Below are 25008 nucleotides of genomic sequence, written 5' to 3'. Positions count from 1 at the left end.
ATCTCCATACTATTTTCCATAGAGGTTGTACTAGACCTCTCCATTTCTATACTTATCTCTCCCTTGGCTGGATATCGTAATCTAGTTGATTTTTCAAAAATGTTTCACAGGTACTGTGCTCTCTTGAGTCCTTGCATAGTTGGTGGTGTGTTTTGCTTTTATGCTTAAATGATTTGGCCAGGTATAAATTTTTATTTACACTTTCCCTGGGAATTTTGTAGCTGTTTGTGTCCCAGTAAATAACGTTTTTCTTCCCCCACTGAACTGGAAAATGAGACACAAATGTAGGAGACAAAAAGATGACAATTGTAATGTTAGTTTTATTACTGTTGAAAAAAATGCACCGAAAAGCATAGCTTTGATTTATAACCAAATGGATTTTTAAATATATCACCTCAAAATTAAACTTATTTCCCAATTTAGCCTTTCCCACTATACTTACCACTGGTAGAATGTTGGTCAGAATGCACCTTTTATATATACAAAGCTTCCACAACAGAGGAAAGAAGGGACTGAGCCAATGATACTCAGTTTCTTATTCAGATTCACTCTTCACTCACTCCTCTTCACATGGAGAGAGTTGGATAAGAGGTAGGGAAAGAAGGTAAGAAAGTTGCTTTAGCTGAAGTCCCTTCATATGAAAGGAAAATGGAGGGTCCCATCTACCATCAGACATTGCTTTACCAACTGCTGGGTTTTAGTGTTATATTAGAGAATTATGAGACTAATCAGATTTTTATACCCCACTAGTTGACTTGCTTTTTCTGGACTGTCCAAATGGATTTTCCTTTATCTTTGAAGTTGAGTGACTTCTTTAGCATGTGTCTCAGAGTTGAATGCTCTGTGTCAGTTTTTCTGTGTGTGTGTGTGTGTGTGTGTTTGTGTGTGTGTGTGTGTGTGTGAGTTAGAGTATGTCCCCTTTTATAGAAAAGTTTTCTTCCACTGTATATTGAATGTTTTTCTGTTCCATTTGTTCTTTTCAGGAACTTTATGCATATATCAGATATTCTTTGTTTTCCATGTCTAGTATCTTCTTGCACTTGGTGCTGGGCATAATGTGGGGGAGAGAGTGTCATGGATGTGGAAGTCTGATTCTCTTAATATTTGCTTGGAGTTTTTTCACTTTGCTTCCAGTATCTTTGCATTTTACTTCATTTTGTATTATTTCCTCTTGCCTATTTCACACGTGTTACTGTGTTTTCACTCTCATTTATTATAACTTTTTGTTTTTTCTAATATGGTCCTAATTTCTATAATATTTTTCCAGTGAGTATTCCAGTAATTATTTTGAGGCAGTGGAAAACTGAGTACCCCTTTCTGTTGTTTCTTTGGTGATCTATGTTTATCACTGCTTTTAGCTTATATTCCTTTCTTCCTCCTTCCTGCCACCCTCCCCAGTGTCTATGTTAAGTCCATTCTTGCTTTGTTTCTGATGATTATTCATCATTGAAAACTGGTAGCTATTCATTGAAGAATGGTATAGGCATGGCTGAAGAGAGATACCTGAAGCACTCTGCAATTTAATTTAGGTTTGTTGTCTACAATAACCATTGAGCAGTTTGTTACTTCTTTTTACCTTGGGAGCACATCTGTTCTCAAAATTTGTACCATTCAGAAGAAGCTTAGTATGGCTTCCAGTAAAGCTGTTTAAGCCATTTCTGTGTTGAATCCTAGCATTCGCAGTATTTTTTTTCTTCATCTCACTTTACCTCCAGTAGTCTCCCCACACTCAGGGGCTAATTCTTAAACAACATAAATATCAATTCCTTGTGATTTTCCTTCAGCTTTTTTTTTTTTTTTTTTTTTTTTTTTTTCCATTTTGCAATGTTGAACATTCCCTGGCCTGTCCACATCTGTAGATCTCAGCTGTAATCAAAATAATCCTTAGATAGCTTGTGCAAATTCTTACAATTGATTTTAAGAGCAATTTACTTCTTCCTAATGATCTATGGTGTCATCTTTCTGGTTCCTTCTTCATTTTGACTTATCTACAGCAACTGGCATGCATGCTTCATAATCTCCAGTTTGAAGTTTTGTTTCTTTGGGGTTGACATTTTCAATCTTTTGTTTGATTTTCTTTTCATTGGCATTCAAGGGAAGAGAATAAGAAAATGATTTTATTCCACCATCACTAACTAGAAATCATTTTTCAAGTATAGTATCTATGAGGATCTCTTAGTTTCTTTTATCACTTAAATAAAACTTAAGGGACTATTTTGTTTCTTGAGTCTATTAAAGCTAACTGGTAATGACAATATCTTGTATTTCTGCTTGTATTTAAAAGAATAATAGATTGAAGGGTTTCGTAAAACCAAGTCATATTCCAGGAATTTGACCTCTATTTTTTAGTATTCATAAAGACACTACATACCCTTTTCTGACTGTTATGAGTTCATTCTTTATATAACATGTGAGAACAGCTGCAGATTGTTATAGTATTATCCATTTCCTGTATACCTTCCCTTAATAGTCTTTGCATAGCACTGCAAATATTCTAAAGCTTCATTAGATGCAGATTTCAAACAGGTATTATCTATATTTTTAAGCCAATATCTTTCTCATAGATTATTTTATTGCTTGCTACTATTATCACACTAAAGAAATAACTGCGTTTGTTTGCTAAAGGTACGTGCAATTCTTTTCTGAATTGTTGAAAAACTAGAGTTAGGTAGTTTACCCACACAGTGCCTCTGGTTTTCTTGATCTTGTCCTCCATAAAAGCAGGGATATAGACTGACTAACCAATGATGAACTCTTCTACTGCCTGGTATTTAACGTTAGTTTGGAGTGAAATGTATGCCTTTCAATTTGGGATTAAAATTTCTATTTTTTTGTTGAAGCATTTCAAACCTTTACATATGGATTCCTGTATGTGTTATATACAAGAACATTCTTAGATAGTCTCACTCTCTAAAAAGTTAGTATTAATACATTAATATTATTTAAGGTACAGTTCATACTCAAAATTTTATTGTTCCCCAAAATGTTGTTTGTGTAAGTTGGTTTCACCTGACTGAAACCAGTGAAACCAATCAGGGATCATACTTTTCTGTTGGCTATCTTGTCTCTTTAATAAAAAGCAGCACCACTGCCTTTTTCTTTTTTTTTTTTTTTTTTTTAATGGTATTAACATTTTTTGGAGAGCCTCATAATCTGAATTTGTCTGGATTCATGTGGTATTTTCTTCATGATTAGCTTCAAGGTAAACATACCATTGGTAAGATGATGTTGTGTACTTCCTATTACATCATACCAGGAAACAACAAAATTATTTCAGTTTGTTTTATTGCTGCTGATGCTGAATTAGATCACTTCATTAAATTGGCATATGCCAGATTGGTCTTTGTAATACTATGCTCTTTCCTTTGTAATTAGTAATTTATAGGTGCATACTTTGAGACTATGTGATGAATATCTTGTTCTCGATAACATTTTTTTTTTGAGATGGGGTTTTGCTCATGTTGCCCAGGCTGGAGTGCAATTATATGATCTCGGCTCACTGCAACCTCTGCTTCCTGGGTTCAAGCAGTTCCCTGCCTCAGCCTCCTGAGTAGCTAGAATTACAGGCATGTGATACCATGCCTGGCTAATTCTGTATTTTTAGTAGAGATGGGTTTCTCCATGTTGGTCAGGCTGGTTTCGAATCCTGACTTCAAGTGATCTGCCCACCTCAGCCTCCCAAAGTGCTGGGATTACAGGCATGAGTCACCGTGCCCGGCCAATAACATTTCACTTAGTGTTTTGGTATCCACTGATACTCTTTCTCTTAATTAATTTTGCAACTAGTAGTTGCAAAATGGTGATTTTTTTTTCTGATTCTGTCATTCTTTCTGCGTTTATTAGCTCATACTCTTTTATAAAGAGCATTTCCATCCTTTATAAACATTTGAGTTTCACTATATACTCATGAATTATTTTTTAATCATTGTTTTATAATATATTACCATCAGTATTATTTTGGATGGCCAAATTATCTGAAATTTGTGATGTGGAAGCCCCTTCCAGTCAAGTTGATGTATCCTTTTGAAAAATTTCATTTGTCTTCAAACACTTTATTGCTCACTGGCACAATATCTGTCACATTCACCTTGTATTTTCACTGCTCCAAATATGAAATCACTCTTTTTTCCACTGAATCCTGCTTTGTTTTTATTGGAGAATGGTCTTAGAAATCAAAATTTGGATACTAGGTATACTTATTACTCTTGAGGAACCATCGTCTCTCTGACTTTCCAGTGGATTGAGTTGGGAAATACGTCTAATCCCCATTACATATTTGTGTCTTTATTCTGTTTACACTGAGAACCTTATTTTGCTCTGTTCCAAAATATACCTAAACTAGTTTCAGGATTACTACTTCAATACCACATCCAGCAAAAATCTATTTAATAAAGTTCAATATTTCGTTGTAATTTTTTGTGCGTAAATGTATCTTACTAAAGTCAGTGTTCTATAAGTAAAAATTCCATGAATTAAAATTGTTTTCCTCCTGCGTGGTTATGTTTTCAATTTGATATATAGTTAGTTGTATTTGTTTTGGTATTTGTTTATATTCATTTTTTTTTTTTTTAATGAAAGAGGGGGCACAACACACACATACTTTATTTGTTCTTGTATTTGTTTTTATTGTTTTAGAGTTTTTTATTTTTAAGAAAGGGGACACAACACACACATACACACACATGTGCATACACAGGATAAATGGGAAATTAGTGAAGATGGTTTTCTGCAAGGGGCATGAGAGCGGTAGGAAACAGAGGAAGACTCACCTCCATCCTTGTACCTTTCACCTATTTCATTTCCCACCATTCTCACACCTCTTGTAGGAAACCATTTTCATCAATTTCCATTTTATCCTTCCTGGATATGTGTCGCTTCCCTTTCTTAAGCATAAAAGGTTAAGATTCTTACTCATAAGAAATTATTTCCTATGAGACAGGAAATAATTTTAGTTCCTTCTAAAGAAGGAACTTCTCATTTTTTAGCTTATGTATGGTTTTCATAATAACATATGTGTGTGTGTGTGTGTGTGTGTGTGTGTGTGTGTGTATATATTTGCTTTTGGAAAACTTTATTTTTCATAGTACTTTCTCACTTGTAACCAGGGGGACCTGGACGATCTACCATGCCAACCCCAGGAAATACTGCAGCTTTGCGTGCTTCACTCTGGACCAATATGGAGAAACTTATGGATCATATTTATGCTGTTTGTAGACAGGTAAATATTTGAAGGAGTGGAAAGAACGTTAATATGGATTAACTCCTGGTTATTCCAAGTTCCATGACCTTGGGCAGGTTTTTTAAATTGATGAGCATTCAAAATACCTCCACTAGCTGATTATAATGTACCTAAAGGTCGCCATTTCCCTTTTCTTGCTTTTTCTATTGCCTAAGCTTTACATTTGTTTCATTTAAGGTACAACATTTACAAAAAGTATTGGCCAAGAAGAGAGATCCTGTTTCTCATATTTGTTTCATTGAAGAAATAGTTAAGGTATGTTTAAATGAACACATTTTTATATCTTTCTTGTACAAAACAGGAATATATGAGTCAGCATCATTTGTGTTACTACCTTACAGAGTGGCTACATATGAAATGGCAATAGATAAGTGTATTTCTTGACAACTATAAATGTTCCTTGCAATACAAATGTAATCGTGAGGCTGGGCGCGGTGGCTCACACCTGTAATCCCAGCACTTTGGGAGGCCAAGGCGGGTGGAACACGAGGTGAGGAGTTCAAGACCAGCCTGGCCAATGCAGTGAAACTCTGTCTCTAATAAAAATACAAAAATTAGCCAGGCGTGGTAGCGTACACCTGTAGTCCCAGCTACTCAGGAGGCTGAGGCAGGAGAATTGCTTCAACCCAGGAGGCAGAGGTTGCAATAAGCTGAGATCGCACCCCTGCACTCCAGCCTGGGTGACAGAGTGAAACTCCATCTCAAAAATAAATAAATAAACGAAAATAAATGTAATCGTGTTTGTTTATGGAGTAGCTGCTATCTTTAGTATTATTTATAGATTAATTTCTGTAATATATATACTAATTTCTCATTTTTTGTTATATAAATGACAGCTTGTAAGTGCTTTAAAATTTCCACTGGAGAATAAGTTGAAAATTTTTGGTAAATAAGACGTTTAAATAGAAGTTGTTATAATGTGTTTACTGAAGGTTGTTGATTTTTCCCATGAAGTACTTTGCTGTATTCATTTTCCATATTCTGAGATCTTTCTGTCATCCACCAATCTGCTAGCCTCATGGGCCATAAGAATTCTTTCCATGCATAGGAATGCCTGATTCTACATTTTATTCATTATATTGATTTTTTTTGATAATGATTAATAGGATAATGATTCTACCGATCGTTAAATCCTAACCTCCAATAGCCCAAAGAAAAACGTTCCCTGAGTTTCCAGTGTTATGGTATAGGTAATTTTCTTTGTAAGTCCACAATATTAAATATTTTGTATACTATGTGGAGACCCTCCAGGACTATCCCTCAAGTTTGATGATTTATTAGGAGGATCGATAGAACCCAGTGTCACAGGATCCTTAGGGTATCACTTCGCCAGCCAGAAACTCCTGTGACCAGTGGTGCCTTCTGCCTGAGTGTTGCTCTTGCCCGCTGGGCTCGTTCTGCCCACTTGGCCTAGCAGACTGCACTTGGCTCGTACTACCGGCTCAGACCCCACAACTGACAAACACAAGCCAGGCACAGAGCGGCGAGTGGTATGTGAGTGACAAGCTTCGGGTCCGGCCACTGCACAGCCAGGCACACTGGCTGCTGTGGCAGGGCAGGCAGCTCCAGGTGTCAGCACAGGTGCTAGCTCCATGTGAGGCTGCAGCTGGATCAGATGTACTGCACATGGCTTATGCTGCAGGCACCCGCATCTAGATGAAGGGAATGTCGTGACACCTGGAAGCTCAAGAGATGCCAGAAACTGCAGAATCCCAAAGAAAGTGTCACAACCCTGGCTCGGAGAGCTCCTAGGTGTGGGCTCCCCAAAGGGCCACAGCTCTTCTCTTCTTCCTGTTGCCCAGAACGTGGTGAGTGGTGGGGACGTGTTTCAGCCCTGTTTGTGTTATAACTTTTTTAGTCCAGCCATTTGGCAGGTCCTGAGTTCTTGTCCCACATCCAAGAAGAATGAGGTATGTGGACAACTGGAAGGTGAGCAAGGCAGAGAGGAACTTCACTGAGTAGCAGAACAGTTGTCAGGAGACCCGAAGTGGGCAGCTCCTTTCTGCAAGCAGGTCATCTCCACAAGTGTCCAGCTCTTAGTGGAGAGGAGACCTGCAGTGTGTAGCTCCCTTCCACATACAGACCATCCTGATGTCTGTGCAGCCCTCAATGTAGAGATCTGAAGTGGGTAGGTCCCATCCACAGACTGGTCATCCCAACATCCGTACAGTCCTCAGCATAGAGGAGAACCAGAGTGGTTAGTTTATATCTGTGGGCAGGTCATCCTGTCATCTGTGCAGCCCTCAGCACAGAGGAGACCTAGAGTGGTTAGCTTGTATCTGCTGGTAGGTCATCTTGTCATCTGCGCAGCCCTCAGTGGAGAGGAGACCCAGAATGGGTAGGTTCTTTCCACAGGCAGGTCATCTTGATGTATGTACAGTCCTCAGTAGAGAGGAGACCTGGAGTGGGTAGGACCCATCTGCAAGCTGGTCATCCTGACATCTGTGTAGCCCTCAGCAGAGAGGAGACCCAGAGTGGTTAGCTTGTATCTGCTGGCAGGTCATCCCATCATTTGTGCAGCCCTCAGTAGAGACGAAACCCAGAGTGGGTAGCTCCTATCCACAGGCAGATAGTCCTATCATCTGCCCGAGTCTGGCTGAGTCGGAGGTTTTTATGGGCTTCAAAAGGGAGGAAGTGTGTGCTGATTGGTCCATGGTTGGCCATGGGCAGGCCTGGAAAAAGCACCATAAGTTCTCACTCCAGTCCGCAGAACTGGCAGTCCAGCCCCTGGGCTTCAGGTTGCTGGCTTAAATGTAGGTCCTCACCATGGACTCCCCCATTTCTGCCCAGGAGCCTTTCTGCCTCCTGCCACCAACAACCCGTTGTCCACAGCATGCAGGCTGTTCATGTCAAGGGACATCTGCAGGCCCTCACTGAGCTGCCCTCAACACTCCCTCTGCCTTCCTGCCATGCTCGTTGGTGTCCAAAGTCTGGAGGGGGCCAAGGTGGCAGAGGGCTGGCGTGCTGCCCCAAGCATGCACACAGCCAGGTGAGATGTGACTGCACCTGGGCTTGGCCTCAATTGTGCTGTGAAATCAAAGTAGATGCTGGGAGCAGGGAGAGGCCAGGCAGTCGGAGCAGGCACTTTCAAGCCTGTGGAGGCAGGGAGCTTCCCAGGTCCCCAAGAACACAGGAATGCCTGGGTCCACAGCTGTGGCTGGGCGGCTGCAGCTACAGCCAGGAGGAAAGGGCTCCCACCCCTCCAACTCAGAAGTGGGTGGGGCTCCTGCTGGCTCTCCACTGCAGCCAGCCTCATGGCAGTGGCTGCTCTAGGCAGGTCACCCCTGCCATCACCAGCATATAGTTGTACTCATCATGGCTATGATTTGTGGCAGCTAAAGGATGTGAAGCAAAATCAGCAAAGGGAAAAAAGATGCATGGGGCAAGGTCTAGAGGAGACCAGATGCAAGCTTCCAGAGTCCTCTCCCACTGGAGTTAGACATGAGCCCCTTGATTCTTCTAGCAGCAAGTTATGAGATCATGCAAAAAGTGCTGTCTACCAGGAAAACTCAGCTTGAGCTTGTGAGTCCAGAGTTTTATCAGGGGTTAGTTAATACCTAAAGAAATACCAAAATTCTAGACTCCCAGTAGAAAAGCAAGTGTTCAGTATAGACCATATTGTTTGTCACAAACAGTTTAGGTACAGTGAACAACTCTTAACAGAGAATCATGGGGTCCTTCTCAAAATCTAAGTTCCTAGATGCTAGCCAAATACCAACGTTACAATCAGGATTTTCTGACAATAGCTACTCAGACCTGTTATATTAACTCTTTCGTGCACGTATACTTATATCAGTACATACCTGCTTACTTTACCCTGCTTTCTACTTGGCTTTCAATTGTGTAAAAGAAACAAGGAGATGCTTTTGTCAAGGTGTATAGTCACGCATGTTTTGCATTTATTACTAGATGGAATAATTAATATTGGACCTTCATATTTACAGACAAACACCTATACTTGCAGTGTTTTCATTCGTTTGTTCTGATTTTGGCTGTCTTTCTACAAAAATGAATCTATTTAGTGTTTATGTGCAGTGGCCTCATTTCGAGCTTTTATTATCGAATACTTTGCATATTTTTATTCCTTTTGAACAATTTAATATTCTACTAACAACATAAGCACAGTTATAACGAACCAACTGTACTCAGGAGAATCTAATGAAAATATCAAAAATAAATAATACTGCTATTTAGGAGGCTTAGGTTTGTATTATTATTACATTGGGTAGAGTTTCTACATAAAAACACATATAAATTCTTGATAACAATAAATTATTAAGGTGAATGAACACTGGCAACTTGTGCAGGCCAGATTTTAAATGCATATAAGTCCAGGCACAGTGACTCATGCCTGTAATCCCAAGGCAAGAGAATCTTTTGAAGCCATGAGTTCAAAACCAGCCTGGGCAGCATAGGGAGACAGCATCTCCACAAAAATTAAAACAATTCGCTAGGCATGCTAGTGTACACCTGTAGTTCCAGATATTCAGGAGACTGAAGCGGGAGGATTGCTTGAGCCCGGGAGTTCAAGGTTATAGTCAGTTAAGATTGCACCACTGTACTCTAGCCTCAGTAACAAAGCGAGACCCTTTCTGAAAGAGAGAGAGAAAGAGAGAAAGAAAATGCATATGAATCATTACTGATTAAAAGGGATTGTTAGGAATAGGGATATATGCTTTTTATTCACCTATTTCATGTACTTAAAAAACTTCTTATTAAAATAAAACCATTAAAGATTGCTCTTTCGGAGATTATTCACGTGCTATTTAAGGATATATTCATATGCCACACACACATAACTATTTATATATAAATTTTAATGGAAATTACCAGTTTAGTTGAAATTTTTTTGAGGGCAATATTTATGAAAAAAATTTAGTCTCTCTTGGAATTCAGTGTACCTGTCTATAGAAAAGATCAGTCTTTTGTGAAAAGTCCGAAATGACATTTCCTCCTCTGTACTTGGGAATTCCAGAGCAAGAGAAAAGTAAACTCAAAAGAAAATATTTGTCATATGTTGCAAAGACAGCACATAAAGTTCTCAATATTTAGTACAATTTCTTTGAATAGTCTTTTTCTTCAAATATATCTTTATTATAAAGCTGTAAACAAATACAAATATTTTTGCTAAGGATGTAACTACCAAGTAAGAACATTATTTTTCTAGTTAAGATAATTATCATTGGCAATAGAACCTTTATAAAAAGTTCAAGATTTTTAGAATGATTTGGGTACCCTAAATAACAACCCTTATATTCTTCAGGAAATTTCAAACTTGAGTAGATAATGATATATCTCTTGAGTCACTGAGGAGTGATATATGGACCAAGATCTCTTTTTGTAACCTCTTTTCAAGGAAAAGGTTATGAATAGAATGTTCTTACTCTACAAGTTTTTGCAGTTTTAAGATATTTAAGAAGGATATATCCTGATATTGAAAATTCTTTCTAATTTAGTGGCTTAGCATTTTATACCTGTGAATAAAATTTTATTTATTTTAAAAATGAAGTAAAACAGTGTAAATAGTTCAGGATGAAACAATATCAGAATTACGTCATATGCTTTTTATAGTATTTGTTCAGAAATTAATACTTTTTCTCCTTAGGGCAGTCATTACTAGCAAGTATCTTTTCTACATTGGAATCTGTCTATAACAGATTTTTTTTTTAAAAGTACTGATTTTTTTTTCTTTTTTTATTCAAAAGCTGCCTTTGAGAAAGTAAAATTTTTAATTACTTGTTTTATTATTTTGTTTTATTTATGATGAGTCAGGGTCTCACTGTATTGCCCAGGCTGGTTTCAGACTTCTGGGCTGAAGTGATCCTCCTGCCTCAGCCTCCCAAATAGCTGTGACTACAGGTTTGCACCACCACACTTGGCTAAAATTTGTACAAGCAGTAGTCTGTATTTGAAATTCACTGAAAGCTAAATTAATAGATATTTTTTCTTTGGCTTAGAAAATGGATTATAAACAGTTACATTATTAATTTCATATCAAGTAGGAAAATTAAAAATGTATTTTCCAGATTTCTTTGTTTTCAAACCATTTGGTTTCAATGCTTCTGTAATTCACTGTAAGCTATGATGAAATTTCTGTATTTCTTCTTACCAGCTTGTTTTATTTCTACCCCAAAAAACTTTTATTTTACATTTTCCTTTGTTAAGTAATTTTCATAATTATTGTCCTTTTGTCATAGTTTAATATCTAGAGTTGTTTTAAAATTAATTTTTATTTTAGGGCAGCTTTAGATTTACAAAATATTGAGCTGAAAGTACAATGTTATGCATTATGCAAGAACCATGGAACTATACCGTGCTAAGAGCAAACTCTAATGTGTAAGCTGTGGACTTCAGTTGATAATGTAACAATAGTGACTTATCAGTTGTAACAAATATACCACTATGCACAATGTTTTATGCAAATGTATGTCATGCATCCACCATTTCAGTATCAGAATGGTTTTACTAGTTTCACTTCCCTAAAAATTCTGTTCTACCTATTCATTCCTACCTGCTGCCCTTCTAGACTTCTGCAACCACTGATCTTTTTACTGTCTTCATAGTTTTTGCCTTTTTCAAAATATCATGTAATTGGAATTATACAGTAAGTTGCCTTTTCTGAATGCCTTCTTCCACTTAGCAATATGTATTTAAGGTTCCTTCTATGGCTTTTTTTAGTTTAGTAGTTTATTTCTTCTAATCACTGAACAATATTCCATTGCTTAGATACATCTCAGTTTATTCATTCATTTATTGAAAGATGTTTTGGTTGCTTCCAGTTTTTGCCAATTATGAATAAAGCTACTGTAGACATTATTATGTGGTTTTCACCTCTTGCTCAACCTTTTGCATTTTCATCTCTTTTGGGTAAATACATAAGAGTTGCGCTTGCTGACTGTATTGTTAGACTATATTTAGCTTAGTAAGAAATTGCCAAACTGTTTTTGAAAGTTGCTGTATCATTTTCTATTCCCATTAATAAAGAAAGAGAGTTCTTTTTGTTCCCCATCCTTGCCAGTATTTGGATTTGTCAGTGTTTTGGAGATCAGCTATTCTAATACGTGTGTCATGGAAACTCAGTTTTTAAATATGTGTTTTCCTGTAGATTTTTTAAACCTATGCTTGTGAAAAATAAATTCATTAGTTAACGTTCTCAGACTTCGTCTGTAGAAGAAAGAAACTGTCCTGCTGCACTCATTATTTAACAATCTTTATGTGTTATATTTTATAGTCAATCTGCCCAGATCCCTAAAATATGTTAAAAGTGGTCTAAAATGGTTTACATAAGAGTAAGTATAGCTTTTAGCATTTGGAAAGCCAAATCTTAAAGGTCTTCTTTCTTAACAGTTATTCAAGTAGTGTCAAAGGCAGGACAGTGTAGTGATTAAGAATTTTGACCTGTTATCAGACAGATACGATTTGCTACCACTGATTGTGCAGCCTTGGGTAGGTCATGTAATCTCAAATATCAGATGAGGTTAGTAATAGTGCCCATAGAACTTAGGTATTATGAGAGAAAGTGAAATAATTTAGACTTATTTCAGAGATTAACTTGACAATTTGCTATCATAATTATTAATTCAGTTTTGTTTTGTTTTGTTTTGAGACGGAGTCTCATTCTTGTTGCCTAGTCTAGAGTACAATGGCATGGTCTCGGCTCACTGCAACCTCTGCCTCCTGGGTTCAAGCGATTCTCCTGCCTCAGCTTCCTGAATAGCTGGGATTACATGCACCTACCACCATGCTGGCTAATTTTTGTATTTTTAGTAGAGATGGGGTTTCACCATGTGGGTTGGGCTGGTCTCGAACTCCTGACCTCGTGATCTGCCCGCCTTGGCCTCCCAAAGTGCTGGGATTGCAGGCATGAACCACCGCACCCAGCCCTAGTTCAGTCTTTTTTTAATGCTGGAACTTTTATGTAGGTTCATAAACTGAATAAATGATAGGTAGTAAAGAATCTTGCCATGTGAGAAAGTCAGTTTTATTCAATAGTTCTAATAACATGATATGCTTGTACATTAATGCATGTAGAGTATCAGAAGTTTAAATTATTGATCATGCTTCCTTAAATAAACCAATGTCAAAGATTTCCTCTGAATGTATCAAATTCATATGTCTCACTTTACTAAAGTGAGTTACAACCTAACGTGTGGTAGTTTTGTTGCTATAACAATTTGAAAATGATATTTCTTAGTTGCGTTCTGTAGAGTCTTGTGAGAATTATTCTAAAGTATATACTTTTTTTTTAGCAGATAAAAAGTAAACGTTTGGGTTTACTTTAAAACTTAGTTTTCAACATAATCTTCCAAATCTGCCTTGGTTTTTGCTAAGATTTTGATTTCAGATGACAGAGACAACTGTGTGTATTAGTATTCAAAGTGTAATCTTAGGAATGTTCAAGGGAAAAAAAATCCCACATGATAGTGGGTTTCTGTAATGCTTTACTAGTTCAGAAGCTTTTACAGTTGATGGCCATAATGGTATAAAGGATATATGAGATTATAAAGAGGGCATAAATGGTCTGAATATAAAATAAAACTTGACCAATTACATCTGGTGTAACAAATCTTAGGGACATTTTAGTTTATTATTATTTCATTCCTCTCAGCTCATAACCTAAGTGGTATTTTAGTTTAAATGTAGAGCCTTTTGAAAGCTATTTTTTAATTGAGATAACTAATTCTACTTCTGCATTAATAAATGCCCTGGCTAGCTTATAAAATTATCCTGTTATTTTCAGTTTATATGATAATTTGAAGAGATATATTTATACCTATCCATTTTATTTTGGCATTTTAACATTGAATATTCTTCTAACATTTAATATTCTTTTTATCTTACTCTATTGTGTTTTCTATGGTTTATATGAATGGATGCATTATTTCATTTTTAAATTAGAATTTTAGGTTGATTATTAGCCGTTAAGAAATTCAATTATGGTATCTTTAAAACCAGTTAAGAGTTTTATTATCACTGTCTAATTACCAATACTATATAATACTTTGCTTGAAAGTGAGTGTAGCAAATTTTGTCAAATTATTAAGAATCTACACATTGGAAAACAGGCTGTATGTTCTTATTTGCAGGATTAAGCCAGCTTAGCTGTGTGGGGGATTACAGATATGATACTTTCATTTTCTAAGCCAGCAATTTTTATCGTTGAACAGAATCTTGTAATCATGTGTATAAGATGCATTAAGCTAAATTTGGAGGGCTTTCAACATTTTCAGTTGCTGTGGTACTAGTGAGAATTATAACTATGAAAAATAATGTGGGTTTTTTTGCCCTTTTAGACATACCAAATGATTTGAAAATAGCATTAAAGACTCTAACTCAAGAATTTAGGACATCCAAATTTGAAATCTTTTGAAATTTAAGACATCCAAATTTGAAATCTTCTTAATATTATGAGATAATTGTTCAACTTATTTATCTATGGAATCTCAATTTGATTAAAATATTGAATAGTGATAAACCAGGTAGATTTCTAAATCAGATATTATTAGTAAATACTCTTATCTGTGCAGGTTAGAGGATTTCTTGTTTTACTTATATGGGGACCAGATATTCTTAAGGGCTCTGTCACTACAGTACAAACAAATTCTGCATAAATTAGAAAAACATGATTTTTTAAGCTTGCAAAAAATAAGAGAATGTTTGAGGGGCATGCATACATATGTAGATACATGTAAAGATAAAATAGTTGAACCTGTAGTGAGGATTTGTGAGTGATAAGTGAATGTGCAAGATGGGGTTGTCTTGAGGTCAAATATCCACATCAGTGATGGGATCAATACTCTGTGCTTTGGGGATGTAGCAAGATGAAAGAAGAAACTTGAGAGTCTTGCATTACACCAAGACCCAGGGCAGTGTCTAACATGATCCTCAATTGGTAACAACATGTCACTCCCATAAGAAACAAATGCAGTTCCTCTGTAGAGGAACACATGTTTAGTTTTAGCCATCAGAATTCTTATATTAAGGTTAGACAAATATAAGCTCACAGTAAGAAGTTGCCAATCTCATAAACTAGAACCTGTGAATGAAAGCAGAAAAAATAAAAACAATGCAAAATGTCTTTTAGACTCCTGAAGAACTTCTCAAGGATGCTATGGATTTCAGATAGTAGAATTATCTGATAAAGAATCTAAAGTATCTGTAAATGAAATACTTTAAAATATAGAATAAAAAATTGAGAAATAAGTGACTTAAAAATTACTAGGTAGATCTGAAAATGAACCAATAGAACATTTAGAAATAAAAATAAAGTTGTTGAAATAAAAGAGCAGATACATTAAACACAAGATTACAGAAAGCTAAAGAGCAAATTAGAGGTCTGGCAGATAGAATCATTGAAATTATTCAGAATGCCTCATAAAGACTAGGTTATGAAGAATATGAAAGAGAAATTTAAAAATTATGGAGGATCCAGTGAAGTTTTAATATAAGACTTATTGGAAAAAGAAAGCCAGGAAACTATAAAAGAAAATTTGTATGATCCTCTCAATACATGCAGGAACAGCATTTGACAGAATCCATCATCTATGTCTGATAAAAAATTCTAGGTAAACTAGAAATACAGAGGGAAGCTTTCTCAACCTAATAAAAGGCATCTAAGAAAAACGAACAGGTGAAATCAGACTGGGCGCACTGGTTCATGCCTGTAATCCCAGCACTTTGTGAGTCCGAGGTGGGTTGGGTCAGTTGAGGTCAGGAGTTTGAGAATAGCCTGGCCAACATGGTGAAACCCTGTCTCCACTAAAAATACAAAAAAAATTAGCCAAGCATGGTGGCATGTGCGTGTAGTCCCAGCTACTTGGGAGGCCGAGGCAGGAGAGAGTCACTTGAACCTAGGAAGCAGGGGTTGCAGTGAGCAGAGATCGCACCACTGCACTCCAGCCTGGGTGACAGAGCAAGACTCTGTCTCAAAAAATAATATAATAATAATAATATTTAATGGTGGAAACTTAATGCTTCTCCCCTAAAATAGGGAAAGGGTTTCTTTTTGTTTTCACTACTTCTGTTTAACATTGTTCTAGCTAGTGGAATAGGCAAGGAAAATAAAAGGATTCCAGTTTAGAAGAGAAGAAAATTATATTTATAGATTACATGATTGACTGTATGGAAAATCCACTGGAACCTACAAAAGCTATTAGGGCTAAGTCAATATATAAAAGTCAGTTGTACTTCTATAAATTGGTAATGTACAGTTAGGATATATGTATAAAAATATGTACAATTCAGTATAATACACAAAAGTTAGTTGTACTTTTATATATTAGCAATGTACATACAATCCATTGTTCAGGAATTGAACAATGTTAAAAATTCCAGAACCAGGCATGTTGGTACATGTGTGTAATCCCAGCTACTCAGCAGGCTGAAGCGGGAGGATCACTTGAGCCCAGGAATTCGAGGCTGCAGCGAGCTATAATGGCATCACAGCACTCCAGCTTGGGCAACAAAGCGAGACTATCTCTTTAAAAAAAAAAAAAAATTCTAATATTGATAACTGTACCATGGTTACATAGGAAAATGTCTTTATTTCTAGGAGATCTGTTAATTATTTAGTGGTACAGAGCCATGATGTGTGCAACTTACTTTCAGATGGTTCAGAGACAGAAGAAATGAGAATGGTAAAGTAAATGTGGCTCATGTTAACAAGTGGTAAATATGAGTATGCAAATAATGTGTGGGTTTTCGGGGGGCTATTCCTGCATCTTTTCTGTAAATTCAAAATTATATCAAATTAGAAATTAGAAAATAAGAGGACAATAAGAAAAACTTTATGCTAATTTTTAAATACAAGTAGAAATGGACAGATTTCCAGAAAAATACAACTTTCCAAAACTGCTAAAGTAGAATTAGAAACCATCCACAGTCCTGTAGCCATTAAAGAAATTCAATGAGTAGTTTAAAGTCTACAGATCAAGAAACTAGTAGGCCCATATGGTTTTTCAAGAAAATTCTACTAAACTTTCAGGGAACAGATTATTAAGTTTTTCTGGAGAAGACCCCTTGCCCAACTCTTTCTGTGAAACTAGTATGACTAGTTTAGGGTTACAAGAAAGGAAAATTACAGTAAATTTTCAATATTACCACAGAAGTGCAGCAGTATATACAAATGGTATAACTATCAAAATAGATGTAGAAAGAGTATTTGACAAAATTCTTTTTCTTTTTTTTTTTTTTTTTTTTTTTTTTGAGATGGAGTCTCACTCTGTCGCCCAGGCTGGAGTTCAGTGGTGTGGTCTTGGCTCACTGCAACCTCCACCTCCCAGGTTCAAGAGATTCTTCTGCCTCAGCCTCCTGAGTAGCTGGGACTACAGGCATGTGCCACCACCCCTAGCTAATTTTTTGTATTTTAGTAGAGACGGGGGTTTTACCATGTTGGCCAGGATGGTCTCGATCTCCTGACCTCGTGATCCACCCTCCTCAGCCTCCCAGAGTCCTGGGATTGCAGGCATGAGCCATGGCACCCGACCTTGGATGCCCTTTATCCTTGCTTACTTTCTGCATTGTACTGGAGGACTGACCCAGCATAGTAAAAGAATAAGAAGAAATAATATACATGTTAAAAATTGTTTAAGTTTTAAAATTTTTTAATGGACACGTAACAATTGTACTATTTTATGGAGTACATAGTGATGTGATACATATAATGTATAGTGATCAGATCAGGGTAATTTGGATATCCATCTCAAACATTTATCATTTCTTTGTGTTGGGGACATTCACTATCCTTCTAGCTATTTGAAACTTATTGTTATAGAGTTCAAATATTTGAGAGGAATTCATTTATATTGTTTATCTTCACATTTGAACAAATTGCAGACCTATCAAAATCTACAGAAAGCTACCTGTAAAATCAAAATAATCTATGAATGCCTATAATTCTATTTAAGGGTGATATCTTCTTGCTTTGTTTCTAACTTTTATACTGATTCATTCTCTCCCTCTCATCCTCCTCCCCAGTGGTAATTATTTACCTATAAATTTTTTATCCTGTATATCACATACTTGAGTTAGACAGTCCTGGACATGAACACAACCCAAAGTATAACAGTTTTTTCCTGATTAGGATCATATGTAATACCTTTTTAAATAACATTTGAAAGAATGTCAGGTGGGATGGAAGAAAGTTCTCCCCAAACTCTTTACTTACTTGAGTGAATCAACTTATTTATAGTCAGAATCACTTTCTGTTTGTCTCTCTGTCTTTGATGCAATCATTGTTTGGTTATATAGTATATGTTAAAATTTCTGGAATATTCAATTACATTATGATATACTAATCATTTTTCATCAAAATTGAAAAGAACACTTTCTCAATCAAAGAACCTTGCTGAATATTTAAACAGTTTTATCTTTTCATGCAAATGGATTAATATCCTCCTGTTTATGTGGTGGTAGAAAACCTGAATATCCTCCTGTTTTTGTGGTGGTAGAAAACCTGCAGTGAGCAGATACATATGGGTAGAAGTTAGATGAAAGTGTAAACAGTTCATTGTCTTTAAAGTTAGCTCCAATTATTTTCTCCTTTTGGGTTTTCTCTTTATTTCCTAGGGAATGCTTAAATAGACTTTAAAAAAAATCAGTGGATGACTCATAGAGAAAAGTAATATCTAATAATGAAGTGAATGTTATACAAAATTTTCTTGAACAAGTTTTGCCTAGGCACTGGGACACAAAGTTGAACAAAGTGACCTAGTCCTTGCCTTCCAAAAACTGCTTTCTCTACTTGTTTCCTTTCCAGTCACAGTTGTTTCCCTCAGGGAACCCTTCACAAGACTTATTTTAATATTCCATGGAAATATTAACAGAAAATATCCTTCAATAGTTTTAAATGGTAAAACATTAAATTATCTGAAGAAAGAAAGCTTATAATGGGAAGGCCTAAAGAAATGTTTCCATAATACGTTTGTTCTTGGTGTGGAAAAATGATATTTAGAAACTGTAGAAAAATGGAAGATTCTGTCAGAGTAATAGGCTTTTCTAGCAATCAGTTATGAATTTTTCTTTCACTTCCTCAGAATTCTATACAGCATCAATTGGTTTACATAAGGAATTTGCCGATACTAAAACTACTTTTTTTAAGTAAAAGTGAAAGATATTGGTTCTGTTATATAATTAATGCATGAATACTGTACTTAAGCTACACAAAATTGTATATAATGTATATTCTGATTATCTGATACAAAGTATATGATTACAAAGTAATGCCAGATTAGGCTGCTTGCTCAAATAGCAAAATAATGCTGAAATGAAATATGGTTTGTTTGTTTGTTTGTTTTTAGTAATCCAATATAAATTTGACATACTCTTAGGTGGGTATATAGTTTCACTCTAACCTAAATTCATGTGATTTCTTGTGTTTATTTTTTAATTGTGATAAAAGAATTAGTTTAAGAATTACATTACTTAAAACTTATCAACTTAAGTCTAAGTGCACAGTACAAAAATAGTATTACGTATATGCTCTCTGATGTTCTCTGCTGTGCAACATATCTCTGGATCTTTTTCGTCTTACAAAACTGAAGTTCTGTATCCACTGAACACCACCTCCCATTTCCCTACCCCTTACTTTCCCCTGGCAGACACTACTCTACTTTCTAAGTGCCCAACTACTTTAGATACCTTATATAAATTGAATAATACAGTATAGGCATACCTTGTTTTATTGTGCTTCACCTCTATTGTGCAACACAGATAACTGCATTTTTTCTTTTTTTTCTTTTTTTTTTTTTTGTTTTTTACAAATGTAAGGTTAGTGACAATTCTGCATCAAGCAAACCTATTGGTGCCATTTTTCCAACATATGCTCATTTGTGTCTCCATGTCACTTTTGGTAATATTGTCGCAATATTTTAAACTTTTTTTGTTATTTTATCAGGTAAGGTGATCAGTGATCTTTGATATTACTATTATATTGTCTTGGGGCACCATGAACAGCCCCCATATAAGATGGCAATCTGAATCATTAAGTATGTGTGTTCTGACTGCTCCACCAACTGGCCATTCTCCCAACCCTGGCCCTCTCCTCAGGCTTCCCTGTTTCCTGAGACACAACAATATTGAAGTTAGGCCAATTAATAACCCTACAGTGACCTCTAAGTGTTCAAGTGACAGAAACGGTCACATGTCTCTCATTTTAAAACAAAAGCTAGAAATGAGTAAGCTTTGTGGAGAAGACTTGTTGAAAGCTGAGAAATGCTGAAAACTAGGTTTCTTATACTAGTTAGCCAAGTTGTAAATGCAAAGGAAAAGTTCTTGAAAAAATTAAAAGAGCTATTCCAGTGACTATATGAATGGTAAGAAAGTAAAACAATTGGCCGGACATGGTGACTCACGCCTGTAATCCCAGCACTTTGGGAGGCCGAGGTGGGCAGATCAGCTGAGGTTGGGAGTTCAAGACCAGCCTGACCAACATGGAGAAACCCCATCTCTACTAAAAATACAAAGTTAGCTGGGCGTGGTGGCACATGCCTGTAATACCACCTACGCAGGAGGCTGAGGCAGTAGAATCTCTTGATCCTGGGAGGCGGAGGTTGTGGTGAGCCAAGATTGCACCATTGCACTCCAGCCTGGACAACAAGAGCGAAACTCCATCTAAAAAAAAAAAAGAAAGTAAAACAATCTTATTTGCTGATATGACAAAAGTTTCAGTGGTCTGAATAGAAGATCAAGCCAGCCACAACCTTCCTTTAATCTAAAGCCTAATCAAGAGCAATATCTGAATTCTTCAGTTCTGGGAAGGCTGGGGTAGGTGACGAAGCTGCACCTTTTCTTGTTGGAAGATAGTAGAGATTAGTTCATGAGGTTTAAGGAAAAAAAAAATCTACTCCTATAACATAAAAGGGCAATGTGAAGCAGCAAGTGCTAATGTAGAAACTATGGCAAGTTATTGAGAATATCTGGCTAAAATCGTCGATGAATGTAGCTACACTAAATCAGAGATTTTCAGTGTAGATGAAGTAGCCTTAGAAGAAGATGCCAACTGGGACTTTCATAGTTAGAGAGCAGAAGTCAATACCTGGCTTCAAAGCTTCAAAGGACAGTATGCTTCTCTTTTTAGGTCTAATGTCCCTGGTAACATTAAGTGGAAACCAGTGCTAATTTACCATTCCACAAATCCTAGGACCTTTAAGAATGATTCCCAAAATCTGTTCTGCTTGTGCTCTACAAATGGAACAGTAAAGCATAGAGGATAGCACATCTGTTTATAGTGTGGTATGCTGAACATTTTAAGCCTACTGTTAAGACCTACTGCTCAGAAAAGAAAATCCTTTCAAAATATTACTCATCATTGATAGTATACCTACTCACCTAAGAACTCTAATTGAGATGTATAAGGAGACTAATGTTGTTTTCATGCATGCTAACATAACATCCATTCTACAGCCCATGATAAAGGAATAATTTTGACTTTCAAGTCTTATTATGTATTTTTGGGTTTTTTTGTTTTTTGGTTTTTTTGTTTTGAGACAGGGTCTCCCTCTGTCTCCTAGGTGGGAGTACAGTGGTGCGATCTCAGCTCACTGCAATCTCTGCCTCCCAGGCTTAAGTGATCCTCCAGCCTGAGCTTCCCAAGTAGCTTCCCAAGACTACAGGCGTGAGCCACCACACCCGACTAATTTTTGTATTTTTTTGTAGAGATAGGGTTTTGCCTTGTTGCCCAGGCTGCTCTCAAACTCCTGAGCTCAAGCAATCTGCCAGCCTCAGCAATCCAAATTTCTGGGATTGCAGGCATGAACTACCATGCCTGGCCTTATTATTTCTTTTTAATTTTTGTTACTTTAATTTTGACTTTTACTTAGATTTTAAGTTCATGTTTGTAACGTGGCATATTGCATGATGCTGGGATTTGGGGTATAAATGATCCCATCCCCAGGTAGTGAGCGTAGAACCCAATAGTTTTTCAACCTGTGCCCCCTCCCTCCTTTCGTCCTCTAGTAGACCCCAGTGTCTCTTGTTGCCATCTTCATGTCCATGAGTACCTAATATTTAGCTTTCACTTATAAGTGAGAACATGTGGTAATGGGTTTTCTGTTCCTATGTTAATTTGCTTAGGATAATGGCCTTCAGCTGCATCCATGTTGCTGTAAAAAAACGTGATTTCATTCTTTGTTTGGCTGTGTAGTATTCTATGGTGTTTACATGCCACATTTTTGTTATCTACTCTACTATTGATGGACACCTAGGTTGATTCTCTGTCTTTGCTATTGTGAATAGCACTATGATGAACATACAAGTGCATGTACCTTTTTGGTAGAATGGTTTATTTTATTTTGAATATATACCTAATAATGGGATTGCTGGGTTGAATAGTAGTTCTAAGTTCTTTGAGAAATCTTCAAATTGCTCTCCGTAATGGCTGAACTAATTTATGTTGCCAGCAACAATGTATAAGCATTCCTTTTTTTCTGCAGCCTCTTCAGCATCTGTGGGTTTTTTGGGGATATTTTTTGTTTTTTATTTTTGTTTTTGTTTTCGAGACAGAGTCTCGCTCTGTTGCCCAGGTTGGAACGCAGTGGGGTGATCTTGGCTCACTGCAACCTCCACCTCCCAGGTTGAAGCGATTCTCTTGCCTCAGCCTCCCGAGTAGCTGAGATCACAGGTGCCCACCACCATGCCCAGCTAATTTTTGTATTTTTAGTAGAAACAGGGTTTCACCAGGTTGGTCACGCTTGTCTCGAACTTCTGATCTCAGGTGATCCGCCTTCCTCAGCCTCCCAAAGTGCTGGGATTATAGGTGTGAGCCATCACACCCAGCTTGTGGTATTTTTTTTTTTTTTGACTCTTATAATAGCTATTCTGACTGTTATCTCATTGTGGTTTTAATTTGCATTTCTCTAATGATCAGTGATGTTGAGTATCTTTTCATATGTTTGTTGGCTCCCTGTATGTCTTCTTTTGAGAAGTATCTGTTCATGTCTTTTGTCCACTTTTTAATGAGATTATTTGTTTTTTGACTTGAATTGTTTAAGTTCCTTACAGATTCTGGACATTAGACCTTTGTCAGATGCATAGTTTGTGAATATGTCCTTCCATAGTGTAGGTTGTTCATTTACTCTTTTGATAGCTTCTTTTGCAAAGCAGCTCTTAAGCCTAATTAGGCCTCACTTTTTCAGTGTTTTTGTTGTAATCGCTTTTGAACACTTTGTCATAAACTTTTTCCCAAGGTGAATGTCCAGAATGGTATATCGTAGGTTTTCTTTAAGAATTTTTATAGTTTGTGGTCCTACATTTAAATCTTCAATCCACCTTAGTTAAGTTTTGCATATAGTAGAAGGTAGGGATCCAGTTTTATTCTTCTGCCTATGGCTAACCAGTTATTCCAGCACCATTTATTGAATAAGGAGTCCTTTCTCCATTGCTTATTTTTGTAGACTTTGTCAAAGATCAGATGGCTGTAGTTGTGAGGCTTTATATCTGAGTTCTCCATTCTGTTCCGTTGGTCTGTTTGTTTTTGTACCAGTACCATGCTGATCTGCTTACCATAGCCTTGTATTATAGTTTGATGTTGAATAATGTGATGTATTCAGCTTTGTTCTTTTGCTTAGGATTGCTTTAGCTATTCAGGCTCTTTTTTTGGTTCCATATGAATTTCAGAATAGTTTTTCTAATTTTGTGAAAAATGAAATTGGTAGTTTAATAGGAATAGTGTTGAATCTGTAGATTACTTTGGGCAGTATGACCATTTAAATGATATTGATTCTTTCAATCCATAAACATGGAAAGATTTTCCATTTGTTTGTGTCATCTATGATTTCTTTCAGCAGCATTTTGTAGATCTTACGGAGATCTTGCGGAGATCTTTCACTTTCATGGTTAGATGTATGCCTAGGTATTTCATTTTGTGTGTGTGGCTATTGTAAATGGGATTACATTCTTCATTTGGCTCTCAGCTTGGACATTATTGTATAGAAATGCTACTGATTTTTGTACATTGGTTTTGTTTCCTGAAACTTTGCTACAGTCACTTGTCAGTTCCTGGACCTTTTGGTGGAATCTTTAGGATTTTTTAGTTATAATATGATATTGTCACAGAAGACATAATTTTGACATCCTCTTTTCCAAATTGGATGCTATTTTTTCTTTCTCTTGCCTGATTGTTCCGGCTAGCACTTCAACTACTATATTGAATAGGAGTTGTGAGAGTAGGCATCCTTGTCTTGTTCCCGTTCTCAAGGGGAGTGCTTCCAGTATTTTTCCATTCAGTATGATGTTGGCTGAAGGTTTGTCATAGATGCCTCTTATTTCGAGGTATTTTCCTTTGATGCCTAGTTTCTTGAAGATTTTTATGAAGGGATATTGGATTTCATTGAAAGCTTTTATCTGCATCTATTGAGATGATCATATGGTTTTTGTTTTTAATTCTGTTTATGTGTTTAATCACCTTTATTGATTTACATATGTTGAAACAACCTTGCATTCCAAGAATGAAGCCAACTCCATCATGGTGAATTAACTTTTTGATGTGCTGTTGGATTCCATTTACTAGTATTTTGTTGGGAATTTTTACATCTATGTTGATCAGGAATGTTGTCTGGTGGTTTTCTTTTATCATTTTGTCTTTGCCACATTTTGGTATCAGGGTGATGCTGGCGTCATATTATGAGTTAGGGAGGAGTCCTCAATTTTTTTGGCGGGGGTTGGGGTAGAATAGTTTCAGTAATATTTGTGCCAGCTCTTTTTTATGTCTGGTAGAATTCTGCTGTAAATCAGTCTGGCCCAGGACTGTTTTTTGCTTGGTAGATTTTATTACT

At 36.5% G+C, this 25008-nt stretch overlaps 1 protein-coding gene across 1 annotated transcript in view; it reads left to right on the top strand.

Annotated features, from left to right (window-relative positions):
• The window catches only part of COG5 (component of oligomeric golgi complex 5), a 370641-nt gene that overhangs the window by 210043 nt on the left and 135590 nt on the right, over nt 1–25008 (top strand). Inside the window, exons 9-10 of the mRNA XM_073009243.1 lie at nt 5106–5218; nt 5417–5494. Of these exons, the coding sequence (XP_072865344.1) occupies nt 5106–5218; nt 5417–5494 (191 nt within the window). The remainder of the gene's footprint in view (nt 1–5105; nt 5219–5416; nt 5495–25008) is intronic.

The sequence above is a fragment of the Chlorocebus sabaeus genome, chromosome 21 (assembly GCF_047675955.1).
Source record: "Chlorocebus sabaeus isolate Y175 chromosome 21, mChlSab1.0.hap1, whole genome shotgun sequence".
NCBI lineage: Eukaryota > Metazoa > Chordata > Mammalia > Primates > Cercopithecidae > Chlorocebus > Chlorocebus sabaeus.
This window is presented reverse-complemented; position numbering and strand designations above follow the sequence as displayed.